Source organism: Microcaecilia unicolor, chromosome 6, assembly GCF_901765095.1.
Source record: "Microcaecilia unicolor chromosome 6, aMicUni1.1, whole genome shotgun sequence".
NCBI classification, from domain to species: domain Eukaryota; kingdom Metazoa; phylum Chordata; class Amphibia; order Gymnophiona; family Siphonopidae; genus Microcaecilia; species Microcaecilia unicolor.
This window is the reverse complement of record NC_044036.1, coordinates 260,399,040-260,418,677: the sequence shown is the minus strand read 5'-3', so window position 1 is coordinate 260,418,677 and position 19,638 is coordinate 260,399,040. Positions and strand designations below refer to the sequence as shown.

At 41.9% G+C, this 19,638-nt stretch overlaps 1 protein-coding gene across 1 annotated transcript in view; it reads left to right on the top strand.

Moving 5' to 3' along the window:
• BRINP1 (BMP/retinoic acid inducible neural specific 1) overlaps nt 1–19,638 on the top strand; it is a 254,241-nt gene that overhangs the window by 55,595 nt on the left and 179,008 nt on the right. Inside the window, exon 2 of the mRNA XM_030207789.1 lies at nt 5,444–5,711. Coding sequence (XP_030063649.1) covers nt 5,494–5,711 — 218 coding nt within the window. The 5' untranslated portion in view covers nt 5,444–5,493. The remainder of the gene's footprint in view (nt 1–5,443; nt 5,712–19,638) is intronic.

The window sequence follows — 19,638 nt, the reverse complement described above, 5'->3', positions numbered from 1 at the left end:
AGCTTCCCTCTGCAAGTCCCGCCTATGCGTAAACAGGAAGTTGTAGGCGGGACTTGCAGAGGGAAGCTACGATGCTGCCAGCCAATCGCTGCCTGCACCGTTCACTTCTGCATCCGACGCTGGCTGGCAGGCAGTGAAGGAGGACACTGGGGGACGAAGAATCGCTGGATATGGGAGAGGTGAGGGCAGGGTAGGGACGGAAAAATCGCACGTCGATGGGAGGGCAGGGGAGAGGCAGAGAATCGCTGGAAATAATGGGAGGGAAGGGCAGGGGAGAGAGAATTGCTGGACATGGGATGAGAGGGAAGGGCAAGGGAGAGAGAATTGCTGGACATGGGATGGGATGGAGGGAAGGGCAGGGGAGAGAGAATTGCTGGACATGGGATGGGATGGGAGGGAAGGGCAAGGGAGAGAGAATTGCTGGACATGGGAAGGGCAGGGGAGAGAGAATTGCTGGACATGGGAGGGAAGGGCAGGGGAGAGAGAATTGCTGGACATGGGAAGGGCAGGGGAGAGAGAATTGCTGGACATGGGATGGGAGGGAAGGGCAGAGGAGAGAGAATTGATGGGATGGGAGGGAAGGGCAAGAGAGAGAGAATTGCTGGACATGGGATGGGAGGGAAGGGCAGGGGAGAGAGAATTGCTGGACATGGGAAGGGCAGGGGAGAGAGAATTGCTGGACATGGGATGGGAGGGAAGGGCAAGGGAGAGAGAATTGCTGGACATGGGAGGGAATGGCAGGGGAGAGAGAATTGCTGGACATGGGAAGGGCAGGGAAGAGAGAATTGCTGGACATGGGAGGGAAGGGCAAGGGAGAGAGAATTGCTGGACATGGGATGGGAGGGAAGGGCAGGGGAGAGAGAATTGCTGGACATGGGATGGGATGGGAGGGAAGGGCAAGGGAGAGAGAATTGCTGGACATGGGAAGGGCAGGGGAGAGAGAATTGCTGGACATGGGAGGGAAGGGCAGGGGAGAGAGAATTGCTGGACATGGGAAGGGCAGGGGAGAGAGAATTGCTGGACATGGGATGGGAGGGAAGGGCAGAGGAGAGAATTGATGGGATGGGAGGGAAGGGCAAGAGAGAGAGAATTGCTGGACATGGGATGGGAGGGAAGGGCAGGGGAGAGAGAATTGCTGGACATGGGATGGGAGGGAAGGGCAAGGGAGAGAGAATTGCTGGACATGGGGGGGGAAGGGCAGGGGAGAGAGAATTGCTGGACATGGGAAGGGCAGGGAAGAGAGAATTGCTGGACATGGGAGGGAAGGGCAAGGGAGAGAGAATTGCTGGACATGGGATGGGAGGTTAGGGCAGGGGAGAGAGAATTGCTGGACATGGGATGGGAGGGCAGGGAAGAGAGAATTGCTGGATATGGAGGGGAGAGAGGAGAATCGCTGGATGGGGAGGGGAGGACAGGGAAGAGAGAATTGCTGGACATGGATGAGAGGGGAGAGAGGAGAAATGCTAGAAATGGATGGAGAGGAGAGCAGGAGATAGAGGAGAATTGCTGGACATGGATGGATGGAGGAGTTGGCTAGGAGAGAGGAGAAATGCTGACTTGGATGGAGGAGAGGGGAGAGAGAATTATTGCTTTATATGGATACAGAGGAGGGAAGAGAGATGAGAAATGCTGGACATGGATAGAGGGGAGGAGAGAGGAGAAGTGCTGGACATGAATGGAGGGGAGGAAAGAAAAAAGAAGATGCACATGGATGGAGCTGAGGGAAAGGGAAGAGGAGAAAAACTGCACATGGATGGAGAAAATAGGCAAAAGCTGGATCCATGTTATACCTCCTCCAGTCAATTCCATGGAGGAGGACCCAGCTTTTACTTATGGATGCAGGGCAACAAAAGAAGAAGAAAGGAAGAAAGTAAAGAAATAAATGGAAAGGAAGCCCTGGAAATGGAGTTAAGAGAACAGATAGGAGCAGAATCAGAGACTGGGACTAATATGGATAGAAAAACAAAGTCACCAGACAACAAAGGTAGAAAAAATCATTTTATTTTCATTTTAGTGTTTGGAATTTGTCTTATTTTGCACTGGGTATACTGGAGCTGTAACAGCTTACAGAAATTATTTATAATGAAAAGAAATCACATTATTTTTTCTCCTATACTAGTTTTATATTTTCAATGATGTCTGTTTATATGCGCCATGGCTGGTATAAGGGGTGTGACTAATGTGGGTGTGGCTATAATAGGGGCGGTGCCATGTGTGGTGACCCCGCCCACAATGAGTACCGGCACCTTTTTTTCTACAAAAAAAGCACTGTGTAGACCCAACATGGCCGAATTTCGGCAAGTGCCTGTGTCAGGGGTACAAACTCACTTGTTCATGATCTACAAAAATAAAGCAAAAAAAAAAAAAAAGCTGTGTTGTGTCAACAATAAAATGAATAACCTGAGTGTAATTCCAGGGATATTATTATGCCCCGGCCACCTCCGAGTTTTGCTGTTTCTGTTCTCTGCAGAATGGTTTTGTTCTTCTCCGGTTTCTCTAATGAAAAAGGCCAACAACATTCTTCATGTTGCTGCATGGAGTTTTGTCATGAATAGTGTACACTCCTTGCAAACAGGGTGCACACAAAAGCAAGCACTCAACAATATTGCTCCTGTTTTTAAAAAATTGCCAAAAAACCTCAGAACAAAATGGACTTTCCTGTAAATGACTTGTGAAGTGAGGCAACATGAAAATGTTTTAGCTAAGCACCACTAATACTGACATGAGAAACAAAGGGGTCAAAGCTGGGCTTAACATGGGTTACCGCAGAACTTTCCCGCATGCTAATCCCAGATCAAATGTAGCATATTTTAAGGCTTGAGAAAATAAGAACAGCCATTTTGGGTCAGACCAATGGTCCATGTAGCTCAGTATCCTACTTCCAGCAGTGGCCAGTCCAGGTCACAAGTATCTGGCAGAAACCAAATTAGTAGCAACATTCCATGCTACCAATCCCACAGCATGCAGTGGCTCCCCCCATGTCCATCTCAATAACAGACTATGGACTTTTCCTCCAGGAACTTATCCAAACCTTTTTTTAAACCCAGATACACTAACCGCTGTTACTACATCCCATCCTCCGGCAACGAGTTCCAGAGCTTAACTATTCTTTGAGGGCCCCTTTTACGAAGCTGCGGCAAAAGGGGGCCTGCGCTGGTGTCAGCGCATGTTTTTGATGCGCATAGAGGTCCCCTTTTACCGCAGCAGGTAAATGGGAGGTCTTTCTTTTTTAAAAGAAATGGCCATGCGGCAAGTGAACCAGTTACTGCGCGGTCATTTCGGGGGGGGGGAGGAGCACTTACTGCCACTCATTGAGGTGGCAGTAAGGGCTCCTGCACTAACCCTTTAGTAACTGGGCAGCACGCGACACTGCCTGATTACTGCCAGGTGCACACCAGCGCTACAAATTTCTGCAGCACCGGAAATGATACATGCTGGGGGAAGGAACTACTGCCGGGCTGCTGTGGTAGCCCAGCTGTACTTCCCTTTTGGCGAGCGGTAAGCCCGCGTTGGGCTTGCTGTCACTTCGTAAAAGGGCCCTTGAGTGAAAAAATATTTCCTCCTATTTGTTTTAAAAGTAGTTCCATGTAATTTCTTTGAGTGTCCCCTGGTCTTTGTACTTTTTGAATGAGTGAAAAATTGATTCAGCTCCACCTGCTCCATACCACTCAGGATTTTATAGACCTCAATCATATCTCCCCCTCTGCTCTTTTCCAAGCTATAGTTTTAATTGCAAGTTGTGCACTAATGTTCCCATTAATGTGTGGTACCTGCAAGCAATTAATGCAACAGCACTTACCGCATCCTATTGAGGAGGTGCTACGTGCGCCTATGTTAACTCTGCATTATCTGGTTAGCAGTGACATACCTAGCTTGTTGGCCACCCGGGGTAGTGGGCAGTGCACCCCTCCCCCTTTGACGCATCAAACCCCCACCTTTCCACCTAGCAAGGGGATGTACAGAGCCAAAATATCCAAATAGCTATTTTCAAAAACAATTTTTAAGTCATTTTCCTATGTGGTTCATCTGCAATGCATTAAAATCACAAGGGAGCATGTTGGGGACATGTTGGTTGTGGGATTTGGATGTTCCCAAAACTTGCATGCTTTTCTGCCGTAAGCAAACAAAGCAAAAAAACGAACCCCTCTTACCCCTCAAAGATTTATTTATTTATTTATTTATTGTACATTTATATCCCACATTTTCCCACTCATGCAGGCACAATGTGGCTTACAAAAATTAGGCAGATATACAAACAAGCTGAAAGACAGTGCAGAGGAGACAGAGGAGAGACGGTGGGAAAAAAATAACTAGCAACAGAAGGCAGAGCAGGGTGGGGATCAGGAGGGGGTTATCATATTGCGGAGTAACTAGGGGAGTAGCTTTTAGTAAAGAAGTGGGTTTTCAGCAGCTTCTTGAACAGGCCATGGTCCACTTGTGCTTTAAGGTGCTGCGGGAGAGTGTTCCAGGATTTAGGGCCCCAGTAGCGGAAGGAAGAGGTGAAAATCCTTTTGTACTTGACTCCCTTACAAATTGGGAAGTGTAGGTGGAGATACATCTGTGCAGCAGGCGTGGCATTCCTGGGAGGAAGGTCGATCAATGGGAGCATGTACTGAGGATGTGAAAGAAACAGTACATACCAGCTTCTATGACAGCTTCAGATGTTATGACTAATCCTATTAGAGCAGTAAGCAGGTCTCTGGAGTAACCTAGTGGTCGGTGCAGTACTCTGTAGAAAAGGACGTCCTGGCCCATATCCAACCCTAACTGGTACACTTGTAGTGGAAAGCGTTAGCCCTGCAAAACCCACCAATAACCCACTGTACTCACATATAGGTGACACCTGCAGGCATAAGGGTTATTGTAATGGTGTACAATTGAGTAAAATAGGTTTCTAGTGGGTTTTATAGGGCTCACCATATAATATAAGGGATGCAATGGTGAGATATAATGGGACCTTTTATGTGAAGTCCACTGCAGTGCCCTACTACTCTGCTGGGGTGTCTATGTGGCCAGTCTATTAAGAATGCTGACCCCCCCCCCCCCCCCCCCATACATCCCAATGGCTTGTTTTTGTGTGTTTTACCCTTGGATGGTTTTATTTCAACAATGATCACCAAAGAAAAATGAATTGAGTACTAAACATCAGGGAAATGGCCATTTTTGAAACAAAAAGTAGACATTTTTCCTAGTTCAAAAAGTGCTATGTTCACCACTTGATTTTTGGACATTTTCAGCAAAACGTCCAAAATCAGATTTAGACGTCATATTGAAAATGTCTCTCCACTTAAACTCAGAACTTACAAACAAAAAGTGTAAACCACAACATCAAACTATAAAGTTCAAGAATATGCATAAATGGTACTGCTTTGCACTAACAAATTCTACTTTCTACTTTGCTGAGTCACTGCTAATTCTTTCACCTCCCTTTCTTTTTTGACAGGACTCCATAGAATGGAGCAAGAATGAGAGAAAAAAGGTCGAGAGAAAAGCATGAACTGGAGGTTTGTTGAGTTCATCTTCTTCCTGTTTATATGGGACCATATAACAGTACAGTCCTTACATCAGGAACCAGCTGTTGCCGAGCAACATGTCTCCAAGGAGTTTGATTGGCTTATTTCAGACAGAGGGCCCTTTCACCACTCACGGAGCTACTTATCCTTTGTGGAAAGGCATCGACAAGGATTTACAACCAGATATAAAATATACAGGTAAGTTTCATTCCTGAGCTTTATTATAACAAATGAGAATTTCTACAAAAGATATTGCAGATTTGAATTTATGACATAAGAGAATGAAAGTCTGGAAACATAGAACTTAGTGAAAGAAAGGGATGGGTCTGTTCCATCTGCTCATTGAAAAGTGGGTCTAGTATTACTGTTTCTTGGTGTGAAGTTTTTTCATTTTCCTGAGGGATAATAAATTTAGATACCTCAAAATACCAAGACAAGTATCATTTGTTGATTCGGTTAATTGAGTAGATCTCAAGGGATAATACTGCACTTAATTTCTTAATGACTCTGCAAGCAGAATATAGGGAGAAGGCACATGTTGTGAATGATTTACAGTTTTCAACTTCTGTTATATTTTTCTAGTAAAAATATGATGTTCGTTAACGGAGATGGGAGAAGTTAGTGGTTCTAGTAATGATGCTATCACAATCCTGCTTTTGTAATTGAAATGCTGTGAGACCCACTGTTGAAAAGAGGTCCAGCGTTGTGGTTGACTCATTTTTCTATTTCCTTTTTCAGCATGGCTGGTTTTGTTTTTGAAATGGAGTTCTGCTCTAGATGAACAGTTGATGGCAGATGGATTGGGGATATGCAAGTTCAGTTAGAAACATAGTAATACATTGAAATATGTAGAAAAACCTGAGGATTATTTAAGAAAATAAAGAAATGCAGTGGCTTCATTATTTATATAGGGATTTGTTTATTGAAAGCACACAGATTGAAAATAGGGGCTGGACAAGATACATTCAAGGATGGATTTAGAATATGAGTGTCCACAAGCATGGGGACGGGAGGGCCCCCTCCCTCCAAAAAATATATATTGAAGTTGTATGTCAAAAGGAGAAGTTGTGGGAAAGAAGTTGCCCTCCACGTTTAGAAGTCATCAGCAGGATGGCAACCTCACTCCCAATACCGATGCCAGAATCTGATCTCCTCATCTCCAAGCTTGCTGGCATCCTCTTATTCCCTCACCGACTGCACGAACATGAACTACAGCAGTAAAACACCAGGCAGAAAGTGCAATGCAGGGCTAGCAGGCAAACCCAGACCCTGTGGAAATCCCACATCTTGCATGCGCTTCCATTTTAACAGGGAAACTCATACCGATGAGGAGGCGGGGCTTTTGTACGATCTGTATGAAACATAGAGAGGGCTCAGCTCCAACAGCCATAGCTGAACATTTTTGCCAGTGAGATGTTGTCCTGGATAGTAGCATTACAGAAGAGGCCTTAACTGATGACGCAGACAGTATGAGATGCAATCTAAGACAGCTTAAAAGACTGTCTTAGATGGAAATGGAAATGGGACTTGATATACCGCCTTTCTGTGGTATTTTGCAACTACATTCAAAGCGGTTTACATATATACAGGTACTTATTGCTTAAAAGCTGGTTAGCAGTTTGGTCGTAAAGTGTTTCAGTAGGTTTCAGAAATCAGGACTGAGACTCAAGCTGAACTAAGCACAAATAACAAATGCAGCTTACAATCAGTTGACATGTTTCTTTAGTCTACCTGTGTGCACAGCCTGAACCTCTGACATCTGATAGCTTGATAGTGCTAAACCCAAACCTGGGCTCAAGTATAAACTGAAATAGATGGAAATATAACACATTCTAGTTGGGATTGTCATGATGTGGCTTACCAGAACATTACAAATTTCAATACAAGAAAATATGGAGTTATGTGTTTGGAATGCAAAAATTCAAGGGAATTGTACGTGATGGAAGTGAGACATTGATGTCCACAGAGCAGGACAGAAGTCATATGATGATTGTTTCCCAGGATTTCAAGGAAGCAAAAGTGTGACAAGATGGTGGCCAAAGTTGCATGCTTATGACAAAGTGAGAAAGGAGAAAAGAAGCAATAATGCATCAGTGAGAGAAGAGTTGTACTACTGTGTCTAGTTCTGGTGATTTATCTCCATAAGGATGGACAGAGTGGAAGTACTCCAGAGAAGAGCTATCAAAATCATTTGGGTCTGATCTAAATATGTAAACCCTAGAGGACCCAAGAGATGAGGAGATATGATAGAGATTTAAATACCTGGTCGACATCAATTACATGTTAGAAAAAACACTTTTTTTAGTGGAAAAGAATGTTCTAAAGGTCATGCTATGAAGCTTTGAGGAGGTGGATTTGGGAGCAATATCAGGAAATAGTTTTTCAAAGAAAGGATACAGTGTGCATGGAGTGCCTTTTCAGAACAGGTGGTGTCATCTAAACCAATAACAAATTTAAAGAAGGAATGGGATAAGCACAAGGGATCCTTATTTGCACAAAAAACTGAAATAGAATGGAACTATAACTTAATGGAAAACATTTAAAGTGATTGGTTAAAGCCATCAGAAATGTATTTTATTTTCCAAATTTCTCTCCCACCACTTTGAAAAGCTTGCTTCTGGTGGGTTACAAATGCATCACAAACTGAGTAAAATACAATCCTAGCAGAAACATGAGTCTTCATGTAGCTGGATCTGACTGGCAGGTCACACAGAAGACCAAGGAAGCTGGATGTTGGAAAATAGCCATGCTAATACTAGTAAGATCAGTACAAAACTTCCAGGGTTGACAGGAATTTATTTATTTATTTAAAAGCATTTATATCCCACATTTTCCCACCCATGGGCAGGCCCAATGTGGCTAACAGTAATCTACAGAAATCATTCAACAGTTCTACAACAAAAAATCAACAACATGGAAGTGAAAGAGACAAGGGAGTAATAGCAAAGATGGGGAAATGTGGAAAGAGTAAGTTAATTCAATAGGTAGAGATGCGGGGCGGGTCTGGAGCGTAAGCTTTTCCAAATAAGAAGGTCTTAAGATATTTTTTGAAGGTCGGATGATCAGGGGTAATTTTTACAAATTTAGGTAGACCATTCCACATTTTTGCGCTAATATAGGAAAAGGTGGAGGCGTAGGTGGTTTTATACTTGAAGCCACAATAGACTGTGATTTGTAGATTTAAGTACAAGCGAGCAGATCTGTGTGAATTTCGAGGTGGTAAGCTGACAGGAGTGTCCATATACGCAGGGGCTTCACCATAGAGGATCTTATGCACCAGAGCGCAAATTTTAAATGTGATTCAGTCCTTGACCGGGAGCCAGTGCAGTTTCTCACGTAGTGGTCTCAAACTTTCAAACCTTGATTTGCCATAGATAATACTGCTGCATTCTCCAATATGTTACAGTGTTGCTAAGTGAGAGCTTAATAGTCCAAATATTTACAAACAAATTAGATGAGATGGCACATTTTGACTGATTTTCAAAGAATTTTGGAGCCTAACTTTGGAAGAAAGAGTTGAGCACCTAAACTTAGGATTCTAGATTCGCTAGACTCCAAAACATAAAGCCCAAATTTGTGTAGGTTGTCTACATCAGAAAAGGCATGTCCAATTTGGGCTGTTCACATTCCACAGTGTATTTTACAAAAGGTTCACTGAACATAAAGCATTTGTAAAATAAATTAGACATGGGGAAAAAAAACGTGTATTCAGTGGCATATAGAGACAAAACATTCAGGGGCCCTTTTACAGAGCAGCAGTAAGCCCACATCGGGCTTACCACATGCTAATCTAGAACTACCACTGGTCAAATGCAGGGCCGGCTGTAGTTCCAGCCCCGGAGTGCACCATTTGCCATGCTATGGAAAATAGCTAGATATTTTCCAGCATGGCGCTAACCCAGTGGTAATCGGGCAGCACCATGCACTACCCAGTTACCACCGGGTTAGTGTAGGAGCCCTTAATGCCACATCAATGGGTGACATTAAGTGCTCCCCCAACCCCGCATGACCATGCGGTAAGTGAAATCTTACCACATGGCCATGTCATTTTTTGGCCAAGGTAAAAAGGGCCGCAGTGTGCTATAAAAAGGGCCCCTGCTACTAGTGCAGGGCCCTTTTTACCACAGGTTAGTAAAAGGACCCCTAATTTTGCAAAAATGTATCGCTTGAGGTTTTCTATCTGTAAATGCCAAAATGTTGTGCTATTTGTGTTCTGTATGACCTCAGACGGTATAAAGTCTGCAGGACAGGTGTTGGAATTCAAAGTTGCAGCAGTTGAGCCTTAAATCCTTCAAGCAGGTCATTGAGTGCATCATGATGTTTACATGCATGATGAAAAGGGCATCCTTCTTCAAGGCTGTGATAGCTAGAAATAAGGTGATGAAATGGATATTCTTCTTCTGTAATACCATCCACCTCCTCTCGAGCACCAGTCAGTCTGAGCAGCAGTGTTCTGTATGCTCCTTAAAGTGATAGACCACTGATGATTTTGCAGTGCTCCAAGTTCCACAGGTCCATTCTTCTGGATACCTGGATGGGTCCAGAGCACTGCTCTCCAAGACTATGTGGGTCTTAGAAGAAAGTTATGCTGAGATAAAGAAAGAGGTTCACTGCTTAGTGAGAAATTCAGGCCTGATTGACTATAAATGCAAAGGATTACTCCTTAAAAAGCCTCTTCCCATCCAAAATTGGACATCCTTTTATAGACTGTGCACCCATGTAAGTCTTCTGAGACAGTTGTGCCTGCATGATATGGACAGAAATGGATGTGACAAAAGATTGGGGCACAGATGTTGTGGCAAATGTCCATGGTGATTTTGTCAACCACCTAAATCTGTATTGCAATATCCAGTGCTTCAATGGAAGACTGGCAATCTGCTTTTAAACCACTGGGTCATAGTGGTAAATTTATAGTCTGAGGCTGGATTGGATCTCAGGGCTTACAATAGTGATCTCTGGGAACAACATTGTTGTTCCTGGCATTCTGAGAGCTGTTGAGCTGGTGAGGCATCAATGAATTCTTATATGTAGGCTTGTTGAAGCAAAAGGGACTGAGCATCTATAAATTCTACCCTTAGACTATATAGGTAACATGAACTGAACTTGTGTATGTCTGATTGAAACTGAAATCCCCCTTGTGTAAAGAATGTTGAGATCATTTGAAACATATTAATACTGAAACCTGCTAAATTCACATTATGTCGTGGTGTTGTTTTACATACAGCCAAGGCAGTCCAAAACAATGAAGGTGGTTAAAAGAAGGAGGAAACACTGAAGATCAAACAATTTTATTGAGGGGAGACCTGACTTGGCCAAGTTTTGACTTATAGCCTGCATCAGGGGTCATCTAGTTCTTAGCAATAATCAAAGTGGTATACTTAACTGTCGAATAATGGTCACTCCTTACAGCATCCTGATGAAACTTCAAAAACAACCTTCTTGCTCGTAAAGATCTGGATATTCTGTTTTTTTCCTCCTTTCTTTGACCACCTTTGTTGTTTTGAACTGCCTTGCAATTTGTAGAGGGTTTTCTCCTTTCTTTTGCTTACATAAAGCCAAGCCTGAAACCCCCAGGAGCCTCTGGCTTCCAGTAATAGAGGCTCAACACCTGACGAAATGTTAGAAGCCACTCATGATTATCTACTCTTAGATACCCACCTCTTTGACATTCATTAACAATGTCATATAAAACCCACTATCATGCTGAAAAATATGATTTCTATCTCTCTGTTGCTTCTGTTTGAGTCTTTTATCTTATCATTTACACTTACTCAATGAATGGATACCGTCCCTTCTTCTGATATCTGTCTCCCTGTCATCATTCTGAATTTCATAACATGCATTCATAAATAGCACTATTTTAAGAAAGAAAAACAGACCTTTTTCTTAATTTGGAATCTTCATAGTGAAAAAAAAAATCATACTCTCAGAAAAGTGGCGAGGTAAGCTATAAGACCTTGTAACACATTTGTAAGGACTAAATATACCACTGTGAGAGATATGTTAAAAGCTCATTTCCTTAGTGACTCTCACCTCTTGCTTTAGGCTTCAGATGAAGGAAAGCACTGGTATTTTCCTGAGAATTTTGTTGTGGAGTTTTGGGTTATATCATGCTGTTGATTGGCTAGGATACCTTCTGATAGGAGCAGTGGTGTCAAAATCTCACGTACCAGTGTATTTCATTGATCCTTAAAAAAAAATTTCAGAATTCACAAAAAAAGGGATTGTTGCTAATCACTGGAGTTGACTTACTGTACCCCCCCCCCCCCCCCCGACAACCTTGGATACAGTTGCTATGAAATGTGTAGGCAATGGAACAGTTAACCCCAAAAAACAAAACAAAAAAAACATATAGGAATCCATTTCTAGAAAGGAAGAGGAAGATGAAAGTTTTTGTCCTTATTGATGGATCAAAAATTTCTGAATGAGTAAAATACAGAGAATATGTTTTATTTTTCATTATTCTATTATTTAAAGTGGGTTTTCACTTCATTCTGTTATTTGGAAAGTTGGGGGGGCAGGTGTTAATGTTAAAATTTGATGTTTCAGTTAACTGCTTTGCTGAAATGTTTAACTGTTACTATATTAATTGACCTTCAGTAAACATGTAAATCATCCCTCCATCAAAACCCAAAATATCCTATACACATTAGAAATAGGTTGCAAGGAAAGATGCCAAGCAATTCAAAGCTGATTTCTTCCTTTATGGTCCACTATTGCAAAAGTCTTATTGAGTACAACTCATTTTTGATACACCTTGTTCTTAGGTATCATAATTGCTCCTCTCCTATCACTTCTCATCATGTAGGTTGGTTTCTATCTCTGGGAATTTCTATCCCCCATGTATTACTCAGTCTCATCACTGGTGTAGGCCAATCCAAAAATATATTTCAGCTTGACACACTATGTTCTAAGAGAATCTTCTGTTTCAAGCAGTTATGACTAAGCTGCAGCCTCTTAGATCCAAAAACAACCAAGATGAGTTTGTCCTGGCTTGTTTTGATTACTTTTTTAAATCTGGATTCCTGCGTAAACTGTAATGTAGTTTAAATTAAAATCCCAGGGGATGATATTCAACAAAACTTATCCAGACAGAAATGGCTCCTTCCTGGGTAAGTCCTACGCCCTAGGTTCATACCCGGATTTTCCGTAGAATTATCTGCATAATGCCACTGAAAATCAAGACAATGTCTCAGTATTATACAAAAAGAGCCATGGCAGTCGAGGGAGAAGCAGAAATAGAACTAGGAGTTATCCATTAAGTGGTGATATTCAATCTAATAACTGGGTAGCTAACCGGGGAAAGTTAGGACAGCAAAACAGGATACCTAACTCTGACTATAAATCCAGGTACCGATCTGAATTTTGCCGGTACCCAGATCCCAAAAGAGTAAAAAACAGATTTTATGTTGCTTATCCCAGAGATAAACAGTGGGTTTTCCTAAGTCCATCTTAATGTTGGCTTATGGACTTTTCTTGTAGGAACTTATCCAAACCTTGTCCAGCACTTCTAGAAACTGAGTAGCTGTAAGATCACTCTTTCCCAGTTGATTCTGACTTCAATATTTTAAGTTGACTATGGGTAGTGAATAAATGAACAGCTTCTATATGGAACCTACCTTGACTTTCCACCTTGAAAGTTGCAAATCAAGGAAACAGCCTCCAACTAGCCCTTGCAGCCTTGAAAAGAACCTGGACAAGAAACTTACAGAACATGCTTACAGGGTCAATTCAATAACTGGACGCCTCCAATTAGGTGCCCTAAGGGTGGCCAGCAGAGGCCTATTCTATAATAGAACCTAGAAGCCTAGTCCAATGCCGAATACTAATGTAACCCAGTATTAGTGTACCTAACATTTAGGTACCCACACACCAATCACAGAGCTGGCATAAATGGTTGCCAATTAGTTTTCAAGTTTAGTTTAAAGTGTTGATGATGGTGCATTGTTCGCTTTATCAAGAGTCCTCTGTTTACTTATTCTGTACAATAAGAAGATCATCCGTGGGTCATGATTTACTGTTCCTCCTTTGCAGTGATTGCGCCTGGAGTATACAAGGAAAGGAGTGTTTTCTGTGGCTGGCCCAATCAAGTGTAATAAACTGCCCCTTCGCCTGAAGAACCAGTCTCAGCCTACTTTGTTTAGACATCAGCTTAAGGAACATTTGTTTTGCCTGGCTTATTACACTCATGCATTGTGAACCTTGCTTTACTTGGAAAATCCACTGCTTTACCCTCTCCTGGATGGACTGCTCTGAGTGATATTGTTCTGCTGCAATGTTTTGTTGGTGTAGTATGTTTATGTATTACTGTGTAGGTTTGGTTGTACTCCACTCTGGATAAGGGCAGATTATAAGTATAAATAAATGAAATGAAATAAATGTGGGTGCCTAACTGCAGCAGAAATGTGTGTAACTTATAGTACTCTATAGGTTAGGTGCATAAGTAGATCTCCGCATATGTCCTACCCATTCTCTGACCATGAGTATACCCCTGTGAAAATATGTGCCATGCAAGATAGTTGTGTATTTAGAGCTGGATTCTATACATGGCACTTGAAAAATCCACGCTTAAAAAAATATGCCTAGGCATATTCTCTAAAGTATGCCTAAATTTTATGAAATCGGCTTAAATTTCCATGAGATATATAGAATATACTGAGTGCATCTCCACACGACCAAATTTGGTCACATCTATTTAGGCCCTGTTTTACTTAGCGTAAATCCCAATTCCTAAATTAGGCGCAGAACGAGTGTATTCTATAATGCGCATAGATTGTAGAAACGCACACACCCCACCAATGGCCATGCCTCCTTTTCAACTATGTGACTTAGAATTTAGGTGCATCCTGATACAGAATACACTTAGAGCCCCATTTACTAAGCCGCACTAAGGGTGTGCTAGAATTTTTAGCACACGATCATTTTAGCATGCGCTAAAAACGCTAACACGGCTTAGTAAACAGGACCCTTGGTGAGCTGTGTGCATACATTTCAATTAATACTGATAATTGCTTGTTAACATCCAATTAACAGTGTAGATTAGCTAGTCAACCAATGAAGTTACACGCATTGTTATAGAAAACACTTTGATTTCCACACAAAAATCAAGGCGCAATATATAGAATTTGAGTGTTAGCCAACAGCACTTAGGTAGTGTACTGGCATATACATTTGTTAGGATTCTAAACATTTCCATGTGCAATGTTAGCGCCTAGTTTATAGAATTGCCCTTTTGCAATCTGTACAATCTGGGTTATGCTAGCAGTGGCTGAGACAAATTCTCCCTGTAGCGATATATTTACTAGCTGAAGTGTGCAGACTTATTCTCTTCATGTCTCCCATGTTCCAGTCCATTTGCATTTCATGCCCTTAGGGTCTGACTATTTATAAAAACAATGTTTCTGTGCTTTATCTGTCTCCAGTTTAGAGCTTTTACTTCTCTTCAGTGATCTGCTGTTAATTATCTGAAGTTCAGTTTTCATGAGTCTAACCATCTAACTTTGGGAATTGGCAGTTAGATTTAGTTTAATCTAATTTGTAAACTTATGCTCTGCCTTTTCCATCACAGATGGTACAAAGAGGATTAGAAAAAAAGAGAAATGTTTAAATGAACTACAAAGAGTATTCAAAAGCATAGTACTTATCAGACATAAAGGAATAAAAAACACAATACAGCACATTACAAAAATTATGACTATATTAACAAGTCATAATGAACCAGATTGCTGTTCTATAAACAATAGATATGTGTGAAGTCATAACATTTTTCAATTTAGTTTCACATTTTTCAGTCCTTGCCTTTAAGTAATGGGCATTCTTTTTGTCAGTTTGTTTCAGGCATTATTTTAAAAATAATATTGACAAGCATGTTAACTGAATCTTTTATTAGGGAGCAGGAACTAGGTGGGTAATGGGCAGAAAATGGACATGGACTAATAATGAACACACAGTAATTAATGCATGCTAACTCCCATTTGTGCATTGATGGGCAGATGATCAAAAGCTCTGCTCTGTTCCAAACAGCACTCTAAGAATAGTGCTGGAACAGCGCTGGGCTTTACCGCACCTATGATCAGAGATAATTGCATGCAAATTTAAGCAAGCAATTCTCTCTGATCATGGGGTAGAAGTGCAGGAGGATTGTGCCTAAGCATGCGCTCAGGTACAATCCTCCTGTACTTGACAATCCTCCCACACTTGTTTGACAGGTCTGGGCTGTCAAACGCCCAGATCTGTCAAACACAGGGGCTGGAGGTCCATGGGACCACTAGACCCCAACTACCCCCGCCCTTTGCCAAGCAAAATGAGGGCTGGACGTCTGGTGGACCTCCGGTCGCTCTGACCCCCCTCCGACACAAGTTTGGGGGGGGGGATGGAGATCTGGGGGGGTCTCCAGCCCCCCTAATCCCCCAGCGTCCCTGGTGGCCCAGTGGGCTGCGGGTAAATCCCCCTTACCTGGTAGTCTAGTAGCCCTTCCCCACCACCCTACCTTCAGTTGGAGGTGGGAGGTGGCCTCCCTCCTATTCCATCAGCGCCCAGCCCTGCCCAGTGCACCATATAAGGGAGTGTGGCTTTACTTAGCACCTCCTCAATAGGAAACACTAAGGGGTCCTTTTAGTAAGCTGCGGTAAAAGAAGTGGCCTTAGCATGCCCATGCCCAGGGTCATTTTTACTGCAGCTGTAACATTGCCATTTTTCAGGGTTCTTTTTTTCCATTAATGGCCATGCACTAATGTTACAAAACCACAAAACCAGTGTATAACAGAGTCACTACTATTATTCTAACTGCAAATAAGGATAAAACAAATATATAATATATAATAAAAACTATGTGAAAATTAGGAGAGCCCTCAGAATCATTTATCCTACACTACGCAGCAATATAATTCAAGCTGTTGTTGCTTGAGTAGAGATATCTTTATTCTCTTTCATTGAGCACACTCCCAAGTGCACAAACATGTCACCAGGCGCTCTCAGGATCCCTTTTACAAAGCTAATCTGGAGCTACCGCTGGCCCAATGCGGGTGCCAGTGGTAGTTCCAGACCCTGCGCATGCTAGGGATAATCGGTCCATATTTTTAGCATGGCACTAACCTGGCAGTAATCAGGCATTGCCATGCGCTACCCGGTTACCACTGGGTTAGTGTGGGATCCCTTACTGCCACCTCAATGGGTGGTGGTAAGTATTCACCCCCCCCCCCCCCCTCACATGGCCATGCAGTAAGAGCAATCTTACTGCATGGCCATGACTATTTTCAGCCTTTTTTACCTGCTGCAGTAAAAAGGGCTGCAGTATATAGCAAAAATGGCTCCCGCTGCTAGTGCAGGGCCCTTTTTACCACAACTTGGTAAAAGGACCCCTCAATGCAATAAAACAAACTCGTAAATGAAACCACATTCAAAAAATATCATAATCACTTTTGTCCTTTAAATATCTTTCAAATATACTTTTAGATGTCATTTAAGTGTACTTTGTCTTTTAAATGCCATTTTGGTGAAGAGATTGGAGTCTTGCTGAAGTTCAGAGTATGTTTGAACTCATGTGGTTTGAGTTCACCTGAGTCCCTGAGGCATGGTGTCTGGTGTTGTAAGGATGCTTCTTTATTAATCTTTAATTTTAGCAAGAGAGCCAGCATGGCATTATATTGGACTCCAGATAAGTAAATTTAGTTTGGATGAACTTTAGCCTACTCTTCTTTCCCTGGATCACTGCTGCTGTTGTGTCGTTTGCTTCTATTCTGCAGTGGGCTGTCTCCTGTTTGTTTTCAACATGATGATCTGGAACATGACTTTAATGGAGACGCTAAGAATGCTGTGGAATTGCACGTATCATAAGTTAACCAGGCTATGGAGGAAGTGGAGTATGTCTCACAAAACCAAATTTTAAGACACTCCACTAAATAGTATATTACCCATGAGTTAACTCTATTTTCATATAACTTTTTTTTACATCTAAATAAAATATATAAGAAAATACAGGAAGGAAAAAAGCCTCAAAACTTCCAATCAGCTTATTACATACGAGAAAAACACCTGTTTATAAATAACAACTTTTAAATAAATGTATTCGGAAAATATTGATCCATTTTCTAGATGATTTAAACATTTTTTAATTAATTCGTGATGTTCACATTTTCATCCTGCATCTCAAATTTTGGGGCCCTTTCACTAAGCCGTGTAAGCGTTTATGCACGCCCAACGCGTGCCAAAATGGAGTTACCGCATGGCTACCGTGTGGCGTTTGTGGTCATTTTATTTTTGACGCGTGTCTGCTATGCGCGCCAAAAATATTTTTTATTTTCTGGCGTGCATCAGCTACACACACCAAGTGGCATTTGGGGCGCATAGGTCATTACCACCCGGTTATCGCATGACACTTTACCACTAGGTCAATGGCTGGTGGTTAGGTCTCAGACCTAAAATGGATGCGCAGCAATTTTCATTTTTTGCAGGTGCGCTGAAAAATGATTCTGCGCGCACTCAAAATACACATCTACCGCAGGTCATTTTTCAGTGCACCTTGGTGAATTTCTATTGCCCCTGTAGAAAAATAGACAGATGCATATTGATGTGTTGTAAAACATTAAAAGAAATGGAAGTTGAATGACTCATGGGCTCATTTTCAAAACACTTAGGGGCCCTTTTACTGTGATGTCCTCGGCGTAAGGATTTGCCGCCCACTGCGGCCCCTTTTACCGCAGAGGTTTTTTTGTTGAAAAAGGAAATGGCTGAGAGTAAGTATATACTTGCCAAGCAGCCATTTCCTGGGGGAACCCTTACCACTTCCTATTTAGGAGATGGTAGGGGGCATCCGCACTAACCTGGCATCACCTTGTATTTTTCTGCATTAAATTTCATCTGCCATTTGGATGCCCAGTTTTCCAATTTCCTAAGGTCTTCCTGCAATATTTCAAAGTTTGCACGTGTTTTAACAACCTTAAATAGTTTTGTGGCATCTATAAATGTAATCACCTCACTTGTTCTGATTTCCATATAATTTATGAATATGTTAAACAGCACCGGTCCCAGTACTGATTAGGGACAAAACGTCAGGGAATAACACGTACTTGCAGGTTTAAATCTGGGAGTTCAGTCTTGGTTCCATGTCAGGACCAGTAAAAATGGGAGGCCATTGGCACCAAAATCCACTCTTTACACCTTCCTCACTAATAAATTAGTCCAGATACTGTTCTAAACCAAGGAATTATTAAAATTTTAATAGGTTGTTGGAAAAAAAAAACAAATAACGGAAGAGTAGATAGGTATTAAACAAGTACAGTTCCAGAGGTTATGCTTGGAGTTTCCTCCTCTATGGTTCTTTTCTCAGAATATCTTCTAGAGCTGGAGTCTGAAATCAGATGTTGCATAAATGCAGTACTGTGGCCTCACCTGGCCGTCATTTGTTACAGATCCAGGGAATGTCTTCTGTGTCTTTTCCTTCTTTTCCAAGATCAGCAGCTCCTTGCTATTCCTTTATGTTCCAGAGATGCTCGCTTTCTCTCACTCCTTCACACCTTTGTTAGCAATGGTGCACTGGTTTATCCAATCATAGACTCCCTCTTCTGGTTTGATGATTCAGACAGCCCCAGATGTGTACCTTAGTGGTAAAGTGGTTTAGCCAAAGAACCAGATAACCATTGGGTCTGGTGTTTTTTTTTTTTTTTTTTTTACAAATCTCAGTTTCTCTCCAAGAAAGCTCTCTACCTACCATTACCTCACTTGCTAGGAGAGCCCTTCAGTGTTCTGGAAACTACCAGGGTATAAACAATTCACAGTGCAATACTTTAGCAGAGCCACTAGAGGTCTCTAAAAAGGAAGATAACTTCAAATCAAAAGTTCATCTTACATGGACATTTATCAGTTGGACCTTTGAACTGATTCAATGTACTTCATTTCAAAATACTGAGAATATCTTGGCAATATTTGGTAATGAGTTGATCCCAAAACTTGTGATCCACAGGTCAACCCCAAGCCTGCCCAAACAAGTTTTTCCTGTGGGTTTTTTTTTTTTTTTTTGATTACTTGTATTTTCCAAATTCAAGTTCAAGATGTGTTACACATTCAGGTAAATAATTTATTTCACTCCCCAAACGAGCTTACAACTAAGGAGGTGAGTTATCAAGGT